Source organism: Ictidomys tridecemlineatus, chromosome 7 (assembly GCF_052094955.1).
Source record: "Ictidomys tridecemlineatus isolate mIctTri1 chromosome 7, mIctTri1.hap1, whole genome shotgun sequence".
NCBI lineage: Eukaryota > Metazoa > Chordata > Mammalia > Rodentia > Sciuridae > Ictidomys > Ictidomys tridecemlineatus.
The window spans coordinates 92125693-92149987 of NC_135483.1; the positions used below are offsets into that span (position 1 = coordinate 92125693).

The window sequence follows — 24295 nt, forward strand, 5'->3', positions numbered from 1 at the left end:
TTCAGCAAGCAGTGGCTATCATCATTGCTATTTAGCTAGCCCTATCTGCTGATCTGTTTTTTGTTTTGTTTTTTTCTTTCACATGGACAAATTCTTCCCCTTACTCTCCCATCTTGCCTTACCTCTGGATACAACCACTTTTTAAAAAATTAAAAGCTTTTTAAAAAATTTGAAGCTTCAGAATTGGTGTAAATGATGAAACTATGAGAAATACACACCCTCAGAAGTGACTAAGCTGGGGTCAGATTCCTAGGCAGGACTGGTCTGTTTTGTGCTGTCCTCTCCTTTTGCATAGTCTGTCTTCCCCACAGCCTGTCTATCTGTATTTTCCCACTTCAACATATTTCTCTGAAATTCCATTCATTTAGGCACCATTCCAAGAAAACGCAATAACAAATATTTTAGAGAGGACAATTTATACACAAGTGTGGAATAGTTTAATCTGAAGGTTTTTCTCCATCTACTCATCTCAGAAAGTGGGAATTTAGGACATGATTTTCTGAGGGGAGGGAGGGAGGAGAATAATTTTCTTAAAGTAATTTAGGAGCTTGAAATCTTCCATGTTGATTAATTCTGGGAGAGACTTCACCCCTGGGTGAGCTATTAGGAATTAGCATAGGTTTTCAGAAGTGAGAACAAAACCAGAAAATGCAAATTATAACCATCATTTGAATGGTTTACCAAGGGCCATATGCATACAAAATTGCTGTTCCTCTTTGTTCTGCTTCTCTCAAACTCTCATGATCCAGTCCTGATGCTTGTACTATCTAAACAAAGGTGGAAGACCTGATCTGCTATCTCAGTGCCATTTACTATATTCCTTCTGTGGGGTGCACTGAGTGTCAAACCAAGTTCAAAAGGACTTTTGGAATAAGCCTCTTGAATTAAGTCTTAATAATGGCTTGTATTTTGTTAAATGAACAGTCAAGGATCTCATTCAGGTTGATTCCATTGTTTTATAAATATACCAAAATATATAGTTTTCCAAATATATTCCATTTGTTCCTTTCACCCTAATAAATTTTTGTTCTATACTAAATTCATAAATTAGCATAATAAACCCATTTCTCCTCATTAAGGCAAAGCTTATCCCTTAGTCTGAATTGGTAAGCTTCTGCTTTAATTAAAAGTGATGATCTGAAAATAATTTCATTGCAAGTAATCTACAGTCTTTTTTATTGCATTTACAAAATAATTTGTAAACATATCCTTAAGATATAAATGTGGTTTTATTTCTCTGGAGTCACTATATTTAATTTTTCTAACCATACTGTTATTGTATTTTTCTTCTTTATTCATTTTTATTACTTCTTTTCTTCTAAACATTTGAACATTACCTCAGGGGGATCAGTAGTGAAAACTGGCACAAAAATAATTAATGTGTATTTGACAGTTTACAAGGACTTTCACAGCATCATCTCATTTGATCCTCACCTTAATCTTTTAAAATAGTAAGGGCAGGAAGTTTAAGTTCACCTCACGGGTGAAATGAATATGGCTGTAGTACACTTAACCTTTCATTTTTTTTTTTTTTTTGATACTGGGGATATTGAACCCAGAGCTTTACACATTCCTGCTACAACCAAGCTATGTCCTACCCTTTTTATTTTATTTTGAGACCAGGTCTCATTAAATTGCCCAGTCTGGCCTCAAATTTGTGATCCTCCTATTCAGTCCCCTGAGTGACTGGGATTACAGATTGTGTCAGCATGACCCGCTAGGACTTTAATCTTTTGAGTCCAAGTCCAATGTCTTGTAGGATTGGCATGAATTATGTTTTATACCAGTAGAACTCAACTATGGGATTCATTTGGGGAGTCTTAAATATTGCTGATATCCTGGTCACACCCCAGGTATTCTGATTTAATTGGTACAGGGTGTGAACTAGGTGGGAGAATTTTTAGAACCTTCACTGGCCAGTTCTAATAGAAAGCCTGGGATGAGAACCAGTGCACCTCAGGGCATTCAATTCAGCAGTATATTTTTTTGCTCACTATGCTAAATTTTTCCATCACTGGATCTTATTTATATTTCACCTAGAGAAGGTAGTTGAAAAGTTGGTAGTTGAAAGACAATGGAATTCAGATATAAGGGAAGGTTCTTTGGTGTTGTAGATACACTGATGAGAGATGGCAGAGAATTATGGGTACTCTGAGAGATAGCAGAGTACTATGGGTACTTTAGGAAGAGACAGAAGAGGATTATTATGGATAATATGGATATTCTGATGAGAGGAAGAAGAGAATTGTGGGTAAGCTTAAATCTTCAAAGACCATCAGCCTGGGTTCATATCCTGCTAAGCCTCTGATGTTTAGAGGAGTTAATTAACCTCTCGGAGTTCTGTGATTTCACTCTCAGCTATATACAACGATTGCTAAGAATGTGGTGAACATGGGACAAATAGTTCAGGAAACACCCAAGAAAATGACTAGGTTGGGCGTAGTTCAAACATCCCAGACAGATTAGGCAGACAGATTAGGCGAGAACCAGTAGAGACACATGAGAAAGCAGAAGTGTTGGAGAAAAACCCTACTGTTAGGAGGTCCTACTAGAAATGGAAAGTCATTTTATTTGCAACAGTAGGAAGAAATTGTGGATTTACTTTTTTAAAAAGGAGGGTGGAAGGAGGATTCTAAATTTGCCTTAGGGTTAGCTGGGCTTGAGACCTATTTTCTTTTTCAGAATTCAAACGATTACCAAGTGTTTGGTAATCAAATGATTACCAAGTCTTACCACACTAAGACTTTTTCCTTGACATTCCGAGAGGCTGTGAAAATACAGTGTAAGCTTGGCAGAAACCATGAGCAGCCAGGTCCCAGCACTGATGCCCACAGCCAACTCCTCTCATGCCAACAAGTTCAAAGCCTTCTACACAGAGCTTAGTTTCCAGAGCAGCCTGAGCTATAATTGCTTTTGATTCCTCTATCCATGTCTGGACTAGTCTTTGGCACACAAAGCCTTCTGAGTTTGATGGAGGGAAAGAAAGGCTATGAAAACTGAACAGCATTTTTCCTGTATAGCAGAAGTTAGAGCCAGAATGGTTCAGGGTTATTGTTGGCAGGTAATCATCCTTTTATCTTGGAGAGCAGGGCAATTTCGAAGGGCTTGAATAATCTCATGTTTCCTGTGGTAGCCAAGACCACAAGTCATGTTTACCAACTATTTATTGTCACCTTGATGTGCACAAGGTGGCCAGCATCTACCTGTGGTTTTCTAAGGAAACAGTTGAAGGAGTGAACAGGATGATCAGCAAGTCTTATGTGCTCAGAGGGAGTAGATTGTAAGACAGGTGAATTGATGTCAAATTAATTGATGTTGACTGGCAAGTTATTTCCAATCTCTAACCAATACATTTCACCTATGAAGAAATGATGTCCCAGATTACTAAATTGCTTTACCAGAGTCACACTTCCCATGAATGGTAGACCTAGATCTGGGACCTAGCATATTATAGTTTTATACCAGCCTATTCCCTGTTGCAATAAAAGGCGTATCTAGTTGCGTGGCACTCAAATGAAATCTAGAAGACTGTTTTAGTCAACTTTTTCATTGCTGTAACCAAAAGACCTGAAAATAGCAATTTTAGAGGGAGAACAACTTATTTGGGGGCTTATGGTCTCAGAGGTCTCAGTCCATAGACAGTGGCTCCATTCCTCTGGACTTCAGGTGAGGCAGAACATCATGGCAGAAGAGTCTGGCAAAGGAAAGGACCTCAGGACATCACATTAGGAGGTAGAGAGTCTAAGCTTATCTCATAAAATATATTCCCCAAAGGCACTCCCCCAGAGATGCACCTTCTCCAGCCACACCCTTCCTGCCCACATCACAACTCATTAATCCCTTCAAGGAATTAACACACTTATTAGGTTAAAGCCTTCATAACCCAATCATTTCACTTCTAAACTTTTCTTACATTGTCTCTTACATGAACCTTTGAGGGGATACCTAATATTGAAACCATAATAAAGTATGTTGGAAGAATTCTTCTGGGAGAACCATTTGTCCTGGGAACCACAACTTGCTCCATTATTTATTATTTAAACGCATAGAGATTTTGCATGAAGAAGAAATCAGTTACCCAAGTTTCAGATACACTTTCATATTAATGTTTCATGTACATATTCTGACTTCTGTAATTTTTTTTAGGATCATACTTATTTCCTGCTAATTTGTCTAAATTTCCTTCGCTCTCTTACTAGGATGAATCATCTGGCAGGTTTATGGCTGTCTTCCCCCAAGCAGCTCTTTGCATCTCTACTCCCACTGGGACTGTGAGTGGCTTGTCAGGATGTGCATCCCACTCTATGACAAAGAAGTGCTTCACATGATAGTTTCCTGCAATTTCCAGGGGTTAAGGATAAAAATAATAGTTTTAACGTCAAAAAGCACACCAGGACAATATCACTAGCAAAATTTCTTCAGTAAAATTCCTCTAACAGTGAGTCCTACTCTCTTCCCAGAGTTTTGCCTGACTGGAGAGCAGGTGTTATGTAAATTGTACTAGAAGAAATGTAATATTCTTGCTGTAAGTCCCATTTAGGAGCAAATGGGCAAAGCTTCTTTCCTTTCTGACATAAGTCCCAAGATAATTAACTAGATAATTCATCTCTGACTTTCAAAAAATACAACTGATGTACCTCATTAGAGATGTTCTTTTCAGTAACCCCTGAAAGGAGGAAGGTGGGAGGAATAGAGTACCTTGATTGGGAGTGGGCTTCTGAGTCTCCAGAAATTTCCAGAGTATCTTAGGATACGTAACTTCATGGCTTAGAAGTTGTTACACTGCTTTGTGAGATGACTGTGGTAGGGAATATCAGTTAAAGGATAAGCATGCAAAATCTCAGGCTCAGAGAGGAAATCAGTTTAATGCTGTTTTTATTTTTTGTGCAAATGTTCAATTGGTCTTTTGCTTTATGTCTATGTTGGTCAACTATTTGTTTACCAAAAAAGTCTGGTGAAAACATTTAGGAATATTTAAGTGGTTGAGTATTGCACTTACAGTGTTATCAGAGGTAAAGGCAGGTGGTATGATTGCTCAATCAACATCAGCATATTAATCAACATTGGAGTTTTATTGAATGCCTTTGTGTTGTACAAAGTGTGATGATAAGGGTGTGATATCAAAAACATTAATCCTGCTCCTGAAATTCTTAGATTATAATTGTGACTGGTGAATTGCCTGTAGTATCGGTTTACTGGTTTTTTTAGTATTTGACTGTTTTTTTCTCTCCTTATCAACTATTTGTTATTAATGATATTCCTTAATTTATGATATTATGATGAGATTATGCCCCTATAAACCAATTGTGGATTGAAAATAGTTTAAGGTCTGGGATTGCGGCTCAGAGGTAAAGCGTTCACCTAGCATACATGAGGCACTGGGTTCGAACTTCAGCACCACATAAAGTAAAATAAAATCATTGTGTCCACCTATAACTACAAAATAAATAAATAAAGAAAGAAAGAAATAGAAAGTAGTTTAAGATCAAAATGTATTTAATACACCTAACTTACTGAACATTACAAATTAGCCTTGCCTGCCTTAAATGTGCTCAGATCCCACCTACAGTTGGGCAAGAACAACTAACACGACGCAGGTTTTGTAATCAATTACATGACAGTATAGTGTAATTCAATGAATAGCGGTATCCCCAAAATACTAATGACATAGTATACTGTAGCATATCAGCTGTTTTCTCTCTCACCATCCTGTGACCAGGAGCTGCAGCTTGCTGGTGTTCCCCAAAATCACAAGACAGAGTCCTGCCACATATCACTAGCTCAAGAAAATATTAAAATTTGAAGTATATTTTCTATTAAATGCTTATTACTTTTGCTCCATTGAGAAGCAAAAAAAAATCACTCATTAATTCTAAGTTGAGGACTATCTGTCTGTATTATTAGTATCTTTACTATTGTATTCAAGTTCTTAAATAATTCTTAGTAGAGGAAGTCACCTCCCAGTAAGTTAATTTTAACAAACTCAGAAGATATATAAATATTTCTTTGCCAGCAATTGCTGCACATGCACAAAAGATATTGTATTGACCATGTTTTCTGAAACAAAAATTTGAACACTAATACACATTGTCAGATAACTAAAAAATTAGTTATCTGACAATGTGTATTCATGGGGGCAGTGAGATAGAATCTTATTTACTTTTTAAGATGTTTAATTGATACTTTTTAAATATTTATAGTATACAACATGACATTTTGGTATATGTATACATTGCATAATAGCTAAATTGAGCTAATTAGCATGTGTGTCCTCACATGTTTATTTTTGTTTTTTTCCTGTGGTGAAAATACTTAAGATTACATCTTAACCATCTTCAAGTATATGATACAATTGTATTAATTACAGTCACCATGTTGTACAAAAGATCTCTTGAACTCATTCTTCCTATTTCACTGAAATGTATTTGTTGATTGGTGTCTTCCCAACACCCATACTTTGCTCCCTACCAGTCCAGAGAACTACCATTCTACCTTCTGACTCTGATCCTATGATTTCATCTTTTTTAGATTCCACATATAAAGTGAGATCATGCAGTATTTATCCTTCTGTGACTGGCTTGTTTTATTTAATATAATGCCCTCCAGGCTCATCTATTGGGAACCAAATGGATAGAAAATTTTAATGTTTAAATTTATTTTAAATTAAATTCTGCCCAGGATTCTCAGACATATGGCTTCCCTTGGTGTGTGCAAAAGATGGCAGTCACTTAGCCAGCCCACCTACCATTAACAAGTCAATGACTGTATTGGCAGTTCATTCTGGAATGGCCATTGCTCCCCCAGCTTCACTTCCATCTGGAAGCTCTGGTTTCCCTACCCTGTGACAATAATTGGGTCGGGGAGTGACTGAATTTGAATTGCAAAATTTGACATTGAATTATGAGTTCTTATTTTGTTTTTCTTTTTTTTTTTTTTTACTGACCCCCAAGCATTTAGGTGTAGCCATTAAGCCATCTATTTGCAATTCCTCATCTGCATGGCATTCTTACTTATACTCAGATAGCTATCTATGAATTCCAAGGTCCTAATTTCTTTTGCTAATCATAGAATTCAGACACCTGGAGCATACCTTTAATGAAAATGATGGCTGACTTTTCCATAGCATTCTATTTCCCAGCAGAGTTTCCATTTATGTAAAATACCTTTAGAATTGAACCTTTTTTTTTAAGGAAATAAATGTTACTGATAGATGGAGCAGGCAATAAAAGCATCATCTGAAAATTTATTAGTGTAACTGCATGGATCTGTTCAATATGGAAGACAGTTGGCAATATTGAGGAGTGTTTTGAGTGAAGAGTAATGTGGAGTAGATGTGAATTGATATGCCAGTGGTTGTGGGTTCATATCAGAGACATAAAGAAAACACTTTGTTCTCTTATCCATCATACACATTTAATCCTGGAGATTTTACTGTGTGCTTTGTTCACTTTGTAAGTCAAATCCAGGGATGAAAAAGAAGACTTTTATATGTTTTACCTGACAGAAGTAATGTTAAACTGTGAACAAATTGGGATGTTCTTTTAAAATCCTGTGATTTATCTGATGCTATTTTTCCCCGTTTAAAATTTAGTATGCTAGTGCTGAACAAAAGCTGCTAGTGATCCCTAGGAATGGGAATGTTGGTATGGTATTTGCTGAAGTGCTATCTAAATTGACAATATATTCTGTGCACCCTCCCCACCACCAGAAAACAAATGAGTAAATAAATAACAGAAACTGAAGGCACCAGGGCACACTGGAGTAGCTGTCAGCCTTCAGCTGGCCTCTCTACATCTCCATTTACCTTGCACTATGGTGTGTTTGTTTTGAACTAATTGGTTTATCATTTACTATGGAAATGGTAGTGGTTTTTTAAAATCACACAGCTGGTTAGTGGCAGAGCTAATAAGGAATGCAGACTTCTTGTTTCGACTTGATCTAAGATTTACTAAAAATGTGGATGTACTCCCAACCCTGGAGGAGAACACACTTTCAGTTGAAATTAAGTTGGCATTTGGTGGACTTCTCATATTTACTATTTCTCTGTTCTATCAAATGAAAGCCAATGTTGGTCTACTGATAGTCATCAGTAGAGTCCAGACATGGTATTTCTGATAAAATCACCAATTCTGTAGAGAAAAAGCCTGGGAACCTAGGAGAGGTGCTGCCTGGCAGAACCAGGGTTCATAGCTGGATAAAGATTGTAGAATCTCATATGGAATTACCATTGAGGATAGTTCTGCACATGCGTAGGAAAGTCCAAGAGAGGTCACTGAGTCTGTAGAAAGAGCATGACATTTGAAATCGGAACTGTAATTAAATTCTGGCTCTGATACTTATTATTAAACAGGTACCTTAATATCCTACCAAACCTATTTCCTTGTGTGTAAAGGAGATCCAGAATATTTGCCCTACATCTTGTAGTTGAGAGTATATAAAATTGTACATTTGAGTTCACTTGGCTTAACTCTGACATGTTATACAAATATTAGATGTTATTTATTATCTTTTGTGTTCCATAAAGAACATTTCCTGCTAACACCACCCCAATCTCTGTCTTATGTGATTGGTCCTAAATTATATCTTTTCATATTTTTTACTATAAAGTATTAAGTGGATTTAACACATGGTTGGGTATTCAAAATGAAAAAAATACAGTTCTGATTTCTACAACTGACTAATATCCTAAAGTTGGATGTTCTTTTTTAAATGTTATTTGTTTTTAATTTTATATTTATTTTTTTCATATTTTATTGGTGTATTACAATTATACATAATAGTAGATGGTTTTTCAGATCCCCATAATTTCATTTTTCCAATTTCAAGTTAAAAAATTACAAGTACTTGAGGGTATTTTGGTGTTATTCTGCCACAGTGCTAAGAGATAAGGATGGTCACTATCAGAAAAATAATGAATGGGTTAGAACAGAGGATAACTATTATTGCTGTCAGCAAACATGCATAGGTTTTGTGTCCACCATCTACATTTAAAGAAATAATAAAAAATAAAAAGCTGAGTTGAATTTGCTTTATTTTTCTAAAGCCTTGCTACTAAGACATACTCAGAATCATTCCTCTCATAAGCAAATTGTCCCACAGAGGGCTCATGTTGAGGATGATTTCTTGAGAGCATTACTTTTATCTTCCACTGAACTCTCACTGAATGTTTCTCCCCAGACTGTTCATTTATACAGGCAGAAGATGGGGTATGCTAACTGCAAAGGTTGGGCTAAGTGATTTTTAATCTTAGGGTCCAAGAAAAGTACACAGGAAAAAAAAAATGTTTCTTTAAAGAGAGAGAGAGAGAAGTTCACTTCTGGAAAAAAAAAGTACAAAATTTTATCATGCAGAGAATCTTCTAGGCATATCTAATCTAAATGATATTATATATTTAAAATACCCAATCTTCAGCAGCTTTTTAAGTATCTGTTCTCCCAAGATGAGTTTTTACCGATAACTGAAATCAGAGAGGTTTAAATCCAGAGAAGACCTTTGAATTATCCTGTGTTCCTGCATTTTATAGGTGGAGAGTTTGAAGGCCAGAAAAGTTATGTGATAACTAACTTATTATTAGCTAGTGGCAGAGCTAATAAGGAATGCAGACTTCCTGTTTCTACTTGATCTAAGATTTACTAAAAATGTTGATGTATCCCAACCCTGGAGGAGAACACACTTTCAGATGAAATTGAGTTGGCATTTGGTGGACTTCTCATATTTACTATTTCTCTGTTCTGTCAAATGAAAACCAATACTGGTCTGAATGTGATCCAATCCACCGCTTTTCCCTCTGCCTTCAATTATCCCCACATCCTTGGGCTCACATAGACCTAATAAAGGGTAGTGAGGGTGAGGGTGTTCAGATTTCTCTCTTTACTTTTCCTGAGAGACAAACTATAAGCCCACTGTGGCAACCAGTTTGGTACTTTTCTGCCTCGTTTGGTACACTGATGGGCATATTTCTCCTTATTAAATGAAAACACATAAGAGAGCAAGAAAACATCTTTTATAAATTCGGAAGGCTTTTCAAACAAGGGAGTAGTAGACGTATGTTTCCTTCCTGATTTAGTTAGCTTCTTTCTCACTATGACCAAAAGACCTAACAAGAACAATTAGAGGAGAAAAAATTTATTCGGAGCTCGTGGTTTTAGAGGTCTCAGTCCATGCATGTCCAATTTCATTGCTCTGTGCACAAAGTGAGGCAAAACATCATGGCAGAAGTGTGTGGTGGAGGAAAGTAGCTCAGAACAGGCAATAAGGAAGCAGAGATAGAGAGCTTTGCTCACCAGTGTCGAAATATAAATCAAAGGGACCCCCCCGTGACCTACCTTCTCCAGCCACAACCTATCTGCCTGCAATTACCATTAATTGGATGCAATTAATTCATATTAGTGAATTAATGCAGAGATTCAGTTACAAGTCTCACAATGTAATCCTTTAAACCTGTGGAAGTTCTTGCATTGTTCTTCATGAGAGATTTTGGTGGACAACTCATATCCAAATCATAACACCTCTCACGTTGGTAATGTAGAACCTCCCTCTCAGAATCCGCATTGCTTGCTCTAGAAGTCACTGAAAATAGTTACAGTCTATTAATGTCATCTGCTTCCATGAAAAGGAACAATCATAGCATAACAGAGTCTCAGAACTCAAATAGAAATCTCCCCGGGGTTGTCATCACACTAACATAGAGTAGTTTTTCTATTACACGGGCCAACATGTGACATCTAAAACTAATGTAGAATTTAGCAGGTAGCAAGCTATGGGTAAATATGTCTGTTTGGATTACACCTTCTGTCCCAGTGTATTATTAATAGCTACCCCTCTTTTTACTCTCCAGTGGGCATTGGTTTGTATGATTAATTATCTGTTCATTTTGCAAATTAATAATAGAAATTAAATCAAATGTGTAACTTCAAAAGCTTATCTAAGTGAAAGTGATTTATGTTCTCTTCTGGGGCATCTTTGTGCAAAGGCTCTTAAACTTCAGTATGGATGAGCATTACCTGGGGTGTTCTCTAAAATTAAAAACTCCTGGCCTCACTCCCAGATATTGTGACTCACTCCGACCATAGTGTGCCAAGGAATGTGCATTTTAACAAACTGCGATTTTCTTCTCCTTCCCCTCCCTCCACTGAGTCTTATGCCAGTGATTGTCAGCCCACTCTGAGAAACAGCGAGCCGAGGAAATGTTTTTGTCATTGTTAAAGGAGCTGCATACTAAAGAATCAGAATTACAGGATGACTTACAAACCATGGCATTTCACCTTGTGAGACTCTCATTTTCATCATAGTTCAGATGACTCCTGTGTAGACTCTTGCAGTAGCACCTAGTTTTCCCCACATCGATGTTAACTTTCCTCAAGTCCATCTTTCCTGCTGTACCAGGGAGCTGTTTCAAACACAAATCTGACCATTCCAACCCCACCACTACCTCCTCCACCACACTTAAAAATAGCGACTTCCTGATCAATAACTTCCCATTTACTTAAAACTCCTTGGCACATGGCCTGGCCCCACCTGCCCATCAAGCCTCATCTTCCTCCCCCACTACACTGGCCTTTCTGACTTCCTTAGTTGCCTCAGTTGTATTACCCCCTTTCCAATGCTTGACCTCCCCCTTTCCATCTCAAGGTTATTCCCTGATTTGATCAACTCCCCCTGTGCCTTTAGAAAACCTTTCCTGACCTCCTTTCTATATCCTTCTATAACTGCTTCTTTAAGCCCCTAGAAACTTCTCATGGCACATAATGTAGTGTTATTTTACATGTTCTTGTGACATTTTTCTCAATAACTATCACCTTCCACAAGACCATAAGTTCCATGAGAACAGGGGTCATGGGAGCTTTTACACCCTGTGTCCCTAGCATCTTCTCCAGGGCCTAGAACATAGAATCTGCTCAGCAAATGTGTATTGAATGGCTAAATTAATTGAAGAAGGGTGACCTCATGAAAGATTTATTGAGCCCTACTCTGTGTTGGGTCAGCGGAAGCTTGTGAGCTCAAGGTGAGTAAGACACATTTACACATCTTAGGGAACAGTGTTATGATCACTTTCCTCTTGATTTTTTAAAGCCCCCTGACTTATGGAAGAGACAGCAGCTGGCTGTCAGTGAAGGGCTCTGCTGCCTGCTTCTTGGACCAGCGGAGCTCCCTGGACTGTCATCTGAGGGGAACTGAAACAACCCAGAGCTTTGTGTTGATTGTTATTTTACATAGGCCTGATGATGCTGAATGCTTGGGAACAAAAGACAAGCACTCCCACAAAGGTGAATCATTACCTTGGTGACCACTTAGAGAAACTTACAGCCCTAAGGATTGCTTTATGTTCCGACAAGGCAAAATTTGATTTAAATCCTTCAGTGCTAACTGAGCTCCTAAATCTTTAGCTTCCTGAGTACTGGCTGGAATTTGTTGAGGCAAACAAGCTTATGGTTTCCACCACAAATGAAATATGTGGGGAGTGAAAGTTGTCTGTGTGGCAGTCTCACTTTTGTAGAATTCACTGCTGATTAAACTCCATAAAAATGAAAACAGGTCACCTCTGGAATCAACTTATTCTCTTCACAGTTTGGCATCCTCAGAAATGGACTTGGCTTATTTTTCTGGTTCCTCTCTTGAAGGTTCATAAGAGAATGTATTTTATTTAGAACTATATGTTTCTCACTTCTGTGTTGTGTGCTCTCTCCTCTCTCTCTCTACACACACACACACACACACACACACACACACACACACACACACACACACCAGGTATCTCTCAGATATTAAATTGGCAAAGAAATTAAACATCCTGATATTGTCTCTGATTGGCATAGGCAGTTTACACTTAGATAAAACAACACTCTTGATTTTTACAAATCTCGTTATGCTTTTTGAATGTAAAATAAACTGAACAGCTACCTGAAACTGGCCAGTTGTGGTCTACCAAAGGGGCATAGCCATGATTCTCTCAGATCTTTCTCTCTTACCTCTTTCCTGATTCTTGTTTTTCACTTTTCTTCTTCCACTTCTAACCTATAGTTTTCTTTTTTGTCACTGTTGCTCATCTTCACATGACACTCTAATCCTCTCATTGGTAAATGATTAAGGAGACAAGTAGAGAAAGGACTTCCAAAGAGGAAATAGACTTTTAGGTCAATGACTGGTCTGAAGTAGCACATGGATAGGATATGGCTTTCTGCCCTGGGTGGTGACATACCAGAGCAGGCCTGAAGCCTCCTCTTTGTCTTTAGCTCATACCATTCCTGCAACCATTCTGATTGCTCCCTTGGCTTCCAGCTGCCAGTATTTGTCAGAAGGCATGATTGTGGTAGAGATATACAAAACTTTCTGCCTACAGCAGCCTAGAAATGCTGGCAGTGAGCATCTTAGGAGCTGGCCTCCATCACTGGATTTCAAGGGGATGGTGCACAAGCACCCACCTTCCTCTTGCCTGGAATGGGATAATTCTGAGACCTGTGGTTTGCACCTTCTTTAATTTCCCATGGGTTTTGGCTTCAGTCACTTAGTAACATGCTCTCTTACCTTTAGTGAATCTCTTCTTTACTTCTGTACTAGCATTTACCGCTTTTCTCAAATAAACTACTTGCAGGTAAGTCCTTATTTTCTCTAGACCCATGCGGGATGCTACCTAATAATTTAGAAATGCTAATGGAGACGTTGAGTTGTATGGAATATTTGGCAGGAACTGCATTTTTAAAACCTTGATTCTTCTGCCGGTTTTCCTTCCTTGTCTGCTGTCACGGCTTTGGAGATCTCATCCTATGATCCCGCCTTTGCTGTCATCTCTGGTGCTCACCGTTCTGTTTATTTCTTCACATGGCTCCATTTCTCTCTCTTATAGAAGGTTCCTGTTTGCCTCTAAAATACCCTTCAGCTTCAGTTCTTTATATTATCTTCTCTTTCCTGCCAAACTTTCAAAGAAGCCTTCAAGAAAATTGCCCCAATTTTCTTCTCCCTTTTCACTTTTTGCTTAATCATGGACAATTTGGATACCATTGTCACCCTTCAGTCCAACAGCTCTCAAGGCCCCCCTAACCACCTTATTATTTCAAAACAGAGAGGTCCTCTTTTTGTTCTCTTGTCATTTCTGTTACCATTGAGCGTACTGATAACATTTCCTTTTTGAAAATTGTCTTGAGTGGGTGAATGCTTAGAATCTTAACAATAAAGGGAGATTTAGTCCACACTGGCCACTTTACAATGGGGGAAACTGAGACCTAAAAAGTTCAAATGTTTTGTCCAGCGAGGTCCGGAAATTTAAAAGCTGCACATTGATCATCCGTGGCAGATTCAGATCTACCATGTGAACTGTTTTCAATTAATCCAGAACCAAAACCTTTCAAATATTCCTAGGTTTTATTCCTTCCTACATAAAGGCCTCCCAGGGAGTCCCTCCACGGTCATTCTCCATTGCAGCGGTTAGGATGGTATTTCTAAAGTGTAAGTCAGAGCCTACCTCTCCCCTGCTTAGTCTCCAGTTCTTCTTTTCTGCACTGAGAATAAAATCCAAACTCCTTTCTGTGCTTTGTAAGATCCTCCTTGGTTCAGCAGTCTTTCCAGTCTTAATTACTGTGCATCCTCCTCTTGTAATCATTCTGGTGCCCAACACAGACCCTCCCCTTGCCAGCAAGGTGAGCCTAGCCCTCCTTTGGGCACTTGCTTTGCTGCTCCTACTATTGGCCACTGCACCACTGTTTCCTCTCTTCCTGTGGTTCTCATTCAGCTCCAAAGGCCTCATGCTCAGAGAGTCTTAATCTGATGTCACCATACCTAGCATTGTCCATAACCATCCCACTGCCCAAGACAGTATTCTGTTTTATTTTTTTCATAGCATTTATCACTAGTCACAGTTATGTTACTTATATATGGTTTGGAGTTTGTCATGTTTCTGAACATTAGAGTATACTTTCCTGGAATGGAGGGACTTTGTTTTGTCTTTCATATCTCTCACACCTAGATCACCAAATGACCAATAATCAGTGCTCCCTAAATTTTTGTTAGATGAATAAATAAATTAATGAATGATATCTAAATCTCCTGTCTCATTTCCAGGAATCCTCACCCTCTTTTACTCTCTAATTTAATTCTATTATTCTATTACTCTTTCAAAATCTTTTCTCCACTATAATCAAAATGGTTGCCTCCTGAATCAATGAGGAAAACACTCCTGACCGGTGTTACCTTTTCAGTTTTCTCATTGGCCAAACTCTGACCTTATGCCTAACTACTCAGATTTTATCTCTGTTAAAGTATAACTCACATTTCATTTCCATGAAACCAGATCTCACAGCCCTCATTGATCATCCCTTCTTAAAATAGTGTACAATGATCCTTGTATTTGGGGGATTCTGAATACTCTTATAGGATTTATACTAACTTGAATTATATCTTCAAGTTTCATAGAATATGTAAGTGGTGCCTAGTTACATTAAATGTGTGTTTGTTACATGTAGTAGATCCTCATTTTGTGTAGGTCCTATTGTAGCAAATTTATCTATTCACTAAAATTTATTTGCAACCCCAAAATTAATATTTGTGGAGCTTTCATGGTTGTTCACAGACATGTAGACAGGTGCTTCCCTGCTGGAGTGGAACATGCTACCCTCTGCCTTCTTGCTTCAGTTCTCATACAATAAGAAAGTGTGCTGTTTGCAGTCTACTTAGCACCATGTTGTTTGCATTATAAGCTTTTCGTTGGTGATGTTGCTGTTTAAAATTGCCCCTAAGCTTTTAGGCATGGTGGCACATGCCTATAATCCAATGGCTAGGAAGGCAGAGGCAGGAAGATCTTGAGTTCAAAGCCAGCCTCAGCAAGAGTGAGGTGCTAAGCAACTCAGTGAGACCCTGTCTCTAAATAAAATACAAAATAGGGCTGGGGATGTGGCTCAGTAGTCAAGTGCCCCCAAATTCAATCCCTGGTTACCCCCCACCTCCTCCCAAAATGCCCCCAAGCATAGTGGTGAATGCTGCCAAGTGCTCCTAAGCACAAGAAGGCTGTGAAGTGGAAACAGGTATAAGGTATTCTTCAGGTGTAAGTCATTGTCCTGTTGGCTGTTTCGATGATAAGGAGACAACAATATCAAACAAGCTGTCTTGAAACCAGAATACACAGGCAGTAAGGTTATGTGTTGCTTGGCTGGTAGAAATGTTTTGACCAGAGGCCCGTAGGAACCAAACGCTATGTTTCCCCTGGGAGCAATATTTGCTAATTCAGTGTTCGTGGCACTTCGTGGAATTTAACTACAGTAATAATAAGAATTGACTATATATGTATATGTACACTGACATTAGTCTTATTTAGGAGACAAGGAAATAAATTCTTATTGAAATTAAGTAGTTTACCCAAGATCATTTGCCAAGCTGCTAAATAGTAGATCTGAAATCTGGGCTGTGAGATTCCAAAGTCTATTGGGTTTCCTTTTACCAAACCAGTGTTTTTCTTTGTTTTAATTAGGTTCAGAGTCCTAGTTATTACAGGGTATCATGGGCGTGTGCATATATACAATACGAGTTGAGTTTGCTGAGAGAATAATAAAAAAACATAGTTCACACTGAGTAGACAAAAGTATTTTTTTAAAGTTTTATTCATAGTCCCATGTTAGTGAGCAGATAAGTGACTCCCAATCTTAGAAGTAAAAGAACCTCTTTTTTTCAAAGTTGAGTTGTTAATAATATGCACAAGCTTTGCCTTCTTTATCATGGAAATGAAATTCTGACTAGTAGTACACTTGTAGCACATTTGCATGTTGTATGTATGTGGTCAGACACACAGGCCAGACTTTATAAAAGACTTTTGCCTCCTTAACTGTGTATATACTTATATGCAGATATGACAGGAGAATTTATATTATAAAACCTACCCAAAACACATACACATGGATCAACTTACTGGCTTTGTGGTCTGTACTGTTTCATATGTGTATGTGTGTATACACATGTATATATCCACATGCACACACACATTTATACATATGTACGTATGCACATGTACATGTATGTTGAGACTTTTTTTTTACAAACTTCATAATATATCTTCAAAAATAATTGAAAATATTTGTCGAACCTTCAAAGCACCTTGGTGAACACAGTTTGAACAGCCATTTCTTACCCACATTCCCACCAGTAGCTGTTTCTTTCTGAGTAGATAGTCTGCAGATCTTACTGGTAAGAATCATATATTTTTTTACTTATGTATTACACATGATCTTAGCTTAGTACTAAATATAAAGAAGACTCTCACCATTGGTAATCCACTGCACCCCAGATGGTTGGCAACCAGCTATATCGTAGCAAAGATTTCTGCAGAGTGAGTTTAGAAGTAAATAATGTGATGAAATGATTTCACTTGATTGTATGGAACAAGGGCCTTGATGTATCACAGAGTGGATCAGATTTTGTTCCTATGATATTCTCTTGACATTTCTTTTTTCCTCAAAAACCAGAGCCACACAGGAGTCTCAAATTAACACTTCTCAACTTTGAAAAAAGCTGCCAGAGACAAGGTTGGGTGAGGAGTTCCCCACAGGGAAGCAAGACCAGATAACAACATGTTATGTCTTCCCCAAGGCTACACTATAATTCCCAAAGTGTTAGAGAAGGGGCTAAGGGGTCCTTCAGAGCTATGTCATTAGTAAGCTGAAGGGACTAATGGGTTTTAGCTTAGAATCCTGAACTCACGGTTTAAATATTTTATGATAGTTTGCTTTTCCTTTAATTAGATGGCTGCATGTCCAGAGACTTAAATATCCTATTTTTTAAGAAACTAAACTTTTCACATCTCGAGGCATCAAGGTTGATGTATTTTTCCTGGTGTAAAGAACAGCTGAATTCCATTGTGCAGATAAAAATGGATTAACTGCATGATACCACCTCGGGCTTTACTGGCTCTGTCACTTCTCCAACTGGGCAGAGACTTTTGCCTCCAGAGGTGATGACCCAATGGTTTTGTCCTGCCTGAGTTAGTAAAAACATCCGCTGTGTTTATAAGCACCACTCAAGAGTTTGTTTAGCCACATCTTCTCTACCCCGACCCCAGAAAGAATGCAAAAGCAATAGAGATTCCAAACTTTTCAGCTTTATTTTCCACTCCTTATTTTCCAAGTGGAGATTATTGAAAACAATCATTCTTTCTTGTTGCAGGAAAAGCCATCGGAGGAAGAGAGAAAACACAAGGAAGCTTTGGATGATCTTCACATGGTGGTAGATGAGGATTCAAGGAGTGAAAACAGCAGTACCGATGAGGGCAAAGAAAAGACGAAATTGCTGTTGGAAAGATTGAAAGCTTTAGAGGTAAGAAATGGAACCATTCCTACATGTTTAAAGAAGAATAACAGTGTTCTGCTTTTATTGGCACTGATTTTAACTGAGTATAAATCTTCCTCTCTCAGTTCTCCCAGACTGATATAACTGAGTGTCTACCACTGAGATTCTTTTGTCAATGATGAACAAAAAAATTAAGATTTGCAGCACTGAAAGGGTCTTGACACAGTGGCTGTGACTTTATTGCCTTAGAAAGAGGGTGTAGGACAATAATTCACTTTAAAATCATTTCAGACCTCAAACTGGATCAATTCCTAAAATTACAAGCTCTTTGATACAGGAGGCTGGGTGAAGCTTCACATCGTTTTCCTTATACCGGATGAAATGAATGAATGAGTAAATGAACAAGCAAAATACTTTAGAGTGTGTAAAGAAGATTTTAAAAAGGTTGTGTGTGTAAATATATGTATATGAATATATATGCAGACATTTGTACATGTATTATATATATACAATGTATATATAAAGATCATATATGAATTTTTAAAAAGTAAAAGCATTTTTCCAAATAAAACCATGCATAAAAGTTCAATTTGTTTGTGCAGCATATAAAAAGTAGAGTTGAAGCCAGGATAAAGGGTCTTTAAGGAGATTTTTGGAGCACTATAGTCCACCAAAATACTGTTGGAAAAACACAGGGTTATTACTTAGTGGCATTTGACATCATATCAAGTGTTAATTCCTGAATTTTCAAAGCAGTATCAAAGAACACTCCAGCTGCAAGTTCTTAATTGAGATTATATGTACTAAAAAATTCAATAAAGATGCCTTCTTTCTTAAGAGTTTATTTCCCTCTTTTCCATATATTTATAAGGGGTTTTTACCCATCAGCATCTAAAATCAGTCCTACTATAAGCTCTACAGAATCCTGCAAACTTTCATGATATGAATAAACAGAAATGGAAGAGAGATCTTATTTTCTATACTTGGTTTCTGTGACCTGGCCTCTAACCCACCACATGGTTACTAGTGAGCATGTCCTTTTTATTCTTAGCACATGTTCAGCACAATGGTTAAGATAATGGACTTTTGGGGCTAGGAATGTGGCTCAAGCAGTAGCACACTCGCCTGGCATGCGTGGAACGCTGGGTTCGATCCTCAGTACCACATAAAAATAAAATAAAGATGTTGTGTCCACCAAAAACTAATAAATAAATAAATAAATAAATAAATATTAAAAAATTCTCTCTCTCTCTTAAAAAAAATGATAATGGACTTTGGAGCAAGATGCTCAGGGTTTTGTTTGAATACTTGTTCTATACTTTTTTGCTTTTAAAACCTTCAAATTCACATATTCTCTCTCTGTTTCCTCAATTGCAGAGATGAGGATAATAATAGCAACTCAATTTACAGAAAAGTAACAAGGATTAAATAAGTTATTTATACAATGATTTTCTTAGCTTGGTCTCTTCTGTCCATCTAACTCAAGGCTGCTACCTCTTCCTAAGTCATTTTCCCCTATTTCTCTGAATTCAGTGATCGATGCAAAAACTATGAATGAAAAAAAAAATCATGCACACCAGCATGAGTGAAACAGATAGGTGAGCAACTGATATTAGACACAGAGCAAAAGGGAATCCAACTGAGGGAAACTCCAAGAGCTCCCAGGTGTGAAGGACCAGGAATCACCTGTCTCCCAAGGGGGTCTCATGCTTTTGTCATTTTTAAAATAGTGTTAAAGTTAGGCAGGCCTTCTTGAGGGGAACCGAAGTTTCTGTTTGAGAGTTGTGAGAAAACTTACAACTCTCTTCGGTCTGAATTAACTAGATTGAACGACAGGAGTGAGTTGATATGACATGTACTTAGATTGTTTAGTTTTTATTTATGGTTACAGTGAACATTGTTCTCAGTTCATCTTATTGTCAAAGACAACTTTGTGAAGGACATTTGGTCTAATCAAGCTAAGAGGTATTTAAAAAATGTCTTTGGCAGCAAATGTTCCATAAAGTTCAGAGTGAAAAAGAAGCCATATTTTTTCCTTCCTCAGAGAGCTTTACACTTTCAGCAACAACTCTCTCATCCACCATTAGTTGGATGCCATACATGATATATTTAAGTGCCATTTGGACCCACGATTTTAGTTTACAAACTATTTTATTTCCTAAATTAATTTTCTTTAATCCAACTATCATTACTTGTTTCCTAAAATTCTTTGTTTAATATTAAGTTAACTCTGTTTTTGACCCTGTTTCTCGCTACATTATACTTGACAATTCTATCATTTTTATTACATAAAATCTTTTTATTGTATGTGATCCAATTTTCATATGAATTTCGTATGCTACTTAATTAGATTTTTAAAGAATTTGCTACATATGCTCAGTGTGTAGGATCCTCTGCATAGGTTAAAATTTGTTGTGAGAAAATAGAGAACTCATTTTGACAGACTGTGATTAGAGCTGGTCACAGACCCCCATGTGGATTTGTGCACTTCCACAAAATGCTCCTCTGAAAGATTGCAGGGAAATTAACCGTAATGCATCAAAATCGCTTTGGCAAGATTTGATATTGTACAGCGAGATTTTAGAAAAACAAGGGATATTTTGTACCGGTATATCTTTGAAAAAAAAACATGTTTCTATCTTCATCTCTGAGTTGCTGGTATTGTAGGAAACAGCAAAGAATGATTTTCAGGGTGATGGAAAGCAGTCTTCTTTTATTCCTGCTCCCCAAACAGGTCCCAAGAAGGTGTGGAAAAGGAGTTAGAGTCTATGTCTAATATCGTGCTCTTGATTAATATGACAGTAATATCAAAATATTAAAAACAATTTTTGAAACACTTACATTGTAAATTGTATTTGAAAATCTCCTGACTTTGAGAATTAAGTAAATATTTTCCAGGTACCTCTTACCCCCACCTCAGGATTTCTCCCTCTTGTCATCATTTCCTATTCACTTCTGATCATAATCTCTCATCTTCTCTGTCAGCACCAACATCCTGTGAAACAATACAGCCTTTGCTGGAATTTTCCAAAACCCAACCCCAGAGAGGAGATGGGGCTATGGCAGCACATCTTTAGTTAGCTCCACTTCTACTCAGTCCTTTGGCTACAGCGCCTTCCTCAGCAGCCCCTTTCTTTTCAATTCCCAGCCCCAGGACGTAGGACTTGGCTAGAGCTTTCCCACGGGCTTCCCTGTTCCACAGCCAACTTCCCCCCTTATCTGCTATGCAGATTTCTAGATCTAGGCACTTCACCTCATGAGTCTATTCCATGCCATGCCCAGGCTCATTGAGGTATTCTAGCAAATCAGGTGTTTACTTTCCTAAAGAGAACTCTAGGTCCTGCAGCCAAAATAATACACACACACACACACACACACACACACACTTTATTTCTCTGCTGAGTGTCTCACTTTTGGCCATATTTATTTGTCCTGGGGAGGAAGAGTGGACTGTTTTACCTCTTAGTTCAGACACTGCTTCTGATTTTTATTTAGGTTCCTGAAGTCTGGTAGAGGAACCATTTGTTGAATTTTTTTAATATGCCCTACAGCCATGTTGGTGATCCAGAGTCCACTCGCTCCTTCCCTTTACCTTCTCCATGCCCAGACATATTTCATGAAAGTTCAGGTTTTCGTGGCTACCATTACAGGGACTGCTTACTTGGCTTAGGAAAAGGCTCACCATTTTCAACGGCACTGCTATGTCAGAGTTCTCTTCTGAAAAGGACCGCTCCTCTCTCACACTTCACTCTATTACATTGATGAGAGATCTTTCCAGACATGCCCTCCAGGATCCACAGGCTGAATTTGGAGACTTCCTGGGCATTCACCTCAGAGCCTGCATTTTCTTCTGGAATGTTCCTGGCAATATATGATTTGCTTGTCTCCAGAGCTTCCTCCCGAAAGCCCCAACAGCCATTCCTCCCGACTCAGACACCGACTTTAGAGCTGACCCAAAATCAAGCTGGACCTTCCTTTTGCAACTCCTTTTACAACTTCTGTAGCATCTCTGATTTCCCAGTGCCAGCTGGGGGTAGAACAGCCTGAGGTCACCTGAGATTTCTGAGCTTCCCAGTAAGTGCAATAGCATCAAGGTCAGAAGAACTCACCCTCTCATAGGAATGATTTGGTTTTTTTTTTTGCAATAAAATATGATAATAAATATATTAAGGTAAATAATAGCTTTTTATTCTCAAGTATACCTTTCAATGAAAGGATGACAATTAAAGTGCTAAGCATAAGCATTTTTTTAATCAGCAATTCCTATTTAAGTTTAGGTAATTCAAAATAATTGAACCTCAGTGCACTTCACAATTAGATACAAAACTCATAGTCAGTAGATATATACCTTCTGTGGGTACACAAAATACCATCTGTGGGCCAAACACTGTTCTAGGCACTGGGTTAGACAGGAAGCACATAACTTTTAAAAAATCATGAATTGATAAAGAGATAAATGCTTCTAAATGAAAAAAAAATAGGTGATATAGTGGCAGAAAGAGTACAAGATGGGAGTGAGAGCGGCATGTGCCTACCTAAGAAGCCTTTTGAGATCAGGCCCAGAGCTTTATGAAGACCTGGAATACCACCATTCTAGAAAGATGCAGCGGCTGGTATGGAATCCCGACTCCAAGATGTTAGCAAGCCTGGCAAGTTAGAGGAACAGAAATAAGAACTGTGTCCTGCGATGTCAGATTCAGGATCAGAACATGGGAAAGATGTGAGTTTAGAGGGGTAGATGAGGGCCAGACCCTGTAAGAAACCATAGGCCATGGCCACATAAAAGCAACTGGAAATAATTATGAGTTCAAAGAGAAGCCATTAGAGATGTTTGACCCAGGAAGTTACATGCTGTGGCTACTTTTGTGTTTGTTTGTTTGTTTGTTTTGTTTTGTTAAATGTCCATGCTGTTTTGTAGGGCAGTTGTGGGACAGGGGTAGAGTTAGAGACCAGGCAGGAGGGAATTCATTTTTTAAGATTCCAAATGGAAGTTTTTATTTCCCTGGGTCAGAGTGGGTGCCTAGGATCCATGAAAAATAATACTAATAATATGTTCATAATATCATTGGACAAGAAGACTAGTGGAGAATAATAATGACCATGTTTGCAAATTGTTATATAGGGCTTGCTATGTCCCAAGCACTTTTCTAATTACTATATTTTCATTATATGTATTATTTCAATCTTAATAACAACCCTGTGAAGTGGGGTAGTTATGGTTACTATCATCCTCATTTTATCATCCTCATTTTACAAATGAAGGAATTGAGCCCCAGAAAGGTTGGCTATCTCCCCAAGGTGACATAGTATGTGAGAGAATAAGAATCTAATCTGCGATTGTATGGCTCCACCATGCTAAGTTGGCAATAAATGGTCAAATAAGAATGCATTTTAGAAGGAAAACCTATAGGAATTACTGATAGATTGAATGTAGAATATAAGGGAAAGTGAAAAATCAAAAGTGACCTCTAGTTTGGGGCCTTTGCAACTAAGAATAAAGTTGTGCCAAACTCCTGAGGGAGTCAAGACTTGAAGGACAGGTGACTTAGGGGAGTGCATGTATAATCATGAGTTTATTTTGTCCATGAGATGCCTATTAAACATTTAAGTGATGGTACTCGATAGCCTGGTGGATATACAAGGTGGAGGTCAGGGCTAAAGATATGGATTTGAGAGTCATCAGCATATAGATAACATTCCATGTTGTGGGACCAAATAAGGTCATACAAGAAGTAAGTGTAGCTATGGACAAGAAGAGGGTAGAGAGGAAAGCCTGGTGTACACTATTAATAGAAGTCTCACAGAACTAAAAAGGAGTCCGAAAATGAGCCTGAGAAAGAGTAGCTGGTGAGAGAGGAGGAAAAGAGAAAGTGAGCTGTCAGGAAAGCCTAAAAAGAAAGGGTTTCAAGGACAACCTTAAGAGAATAAGGGAGATGAAGCACAGATTTCATTGTTAGCTTTGGGTCATAATAAAAATTCGTGATCTTCATAATTGTAGTTTTCATTAGAGGTGTAGGAAGGAAAAGATGTG

The 24295-nt window shown here is 38.0% G+C and overlaps 1 protein-coding gene across 8 annotated transcripts in view; it reads left to right on the forward strand.

Moving 5' to 3' along the window:
- Window positions 1–24295, forward strand: part of Nckap5 (NCK associated protein 5) — a 910861-nt gene that overhangs the window by 613362 nt on the left and 273204 nt on the right. For 7 of the 8 annotated variants that reach the window (XM_078017217.1, XM_078017216.1, XM_040294086.2 and 4 more), the window contains one exon: window positions 18142–18291. In XM_078017217.1, the coding sequence (XP_077873343.1) occupies window positions 18142–18291 (150 nt within the window). Of the gene's footprint in view, window positions 1–12120; window positions 12267–18141; window positions 18292–24295 lie in introns of those variants that run through there. The other variant, XM_078017222.1, reaches the window with a different exon arrangement.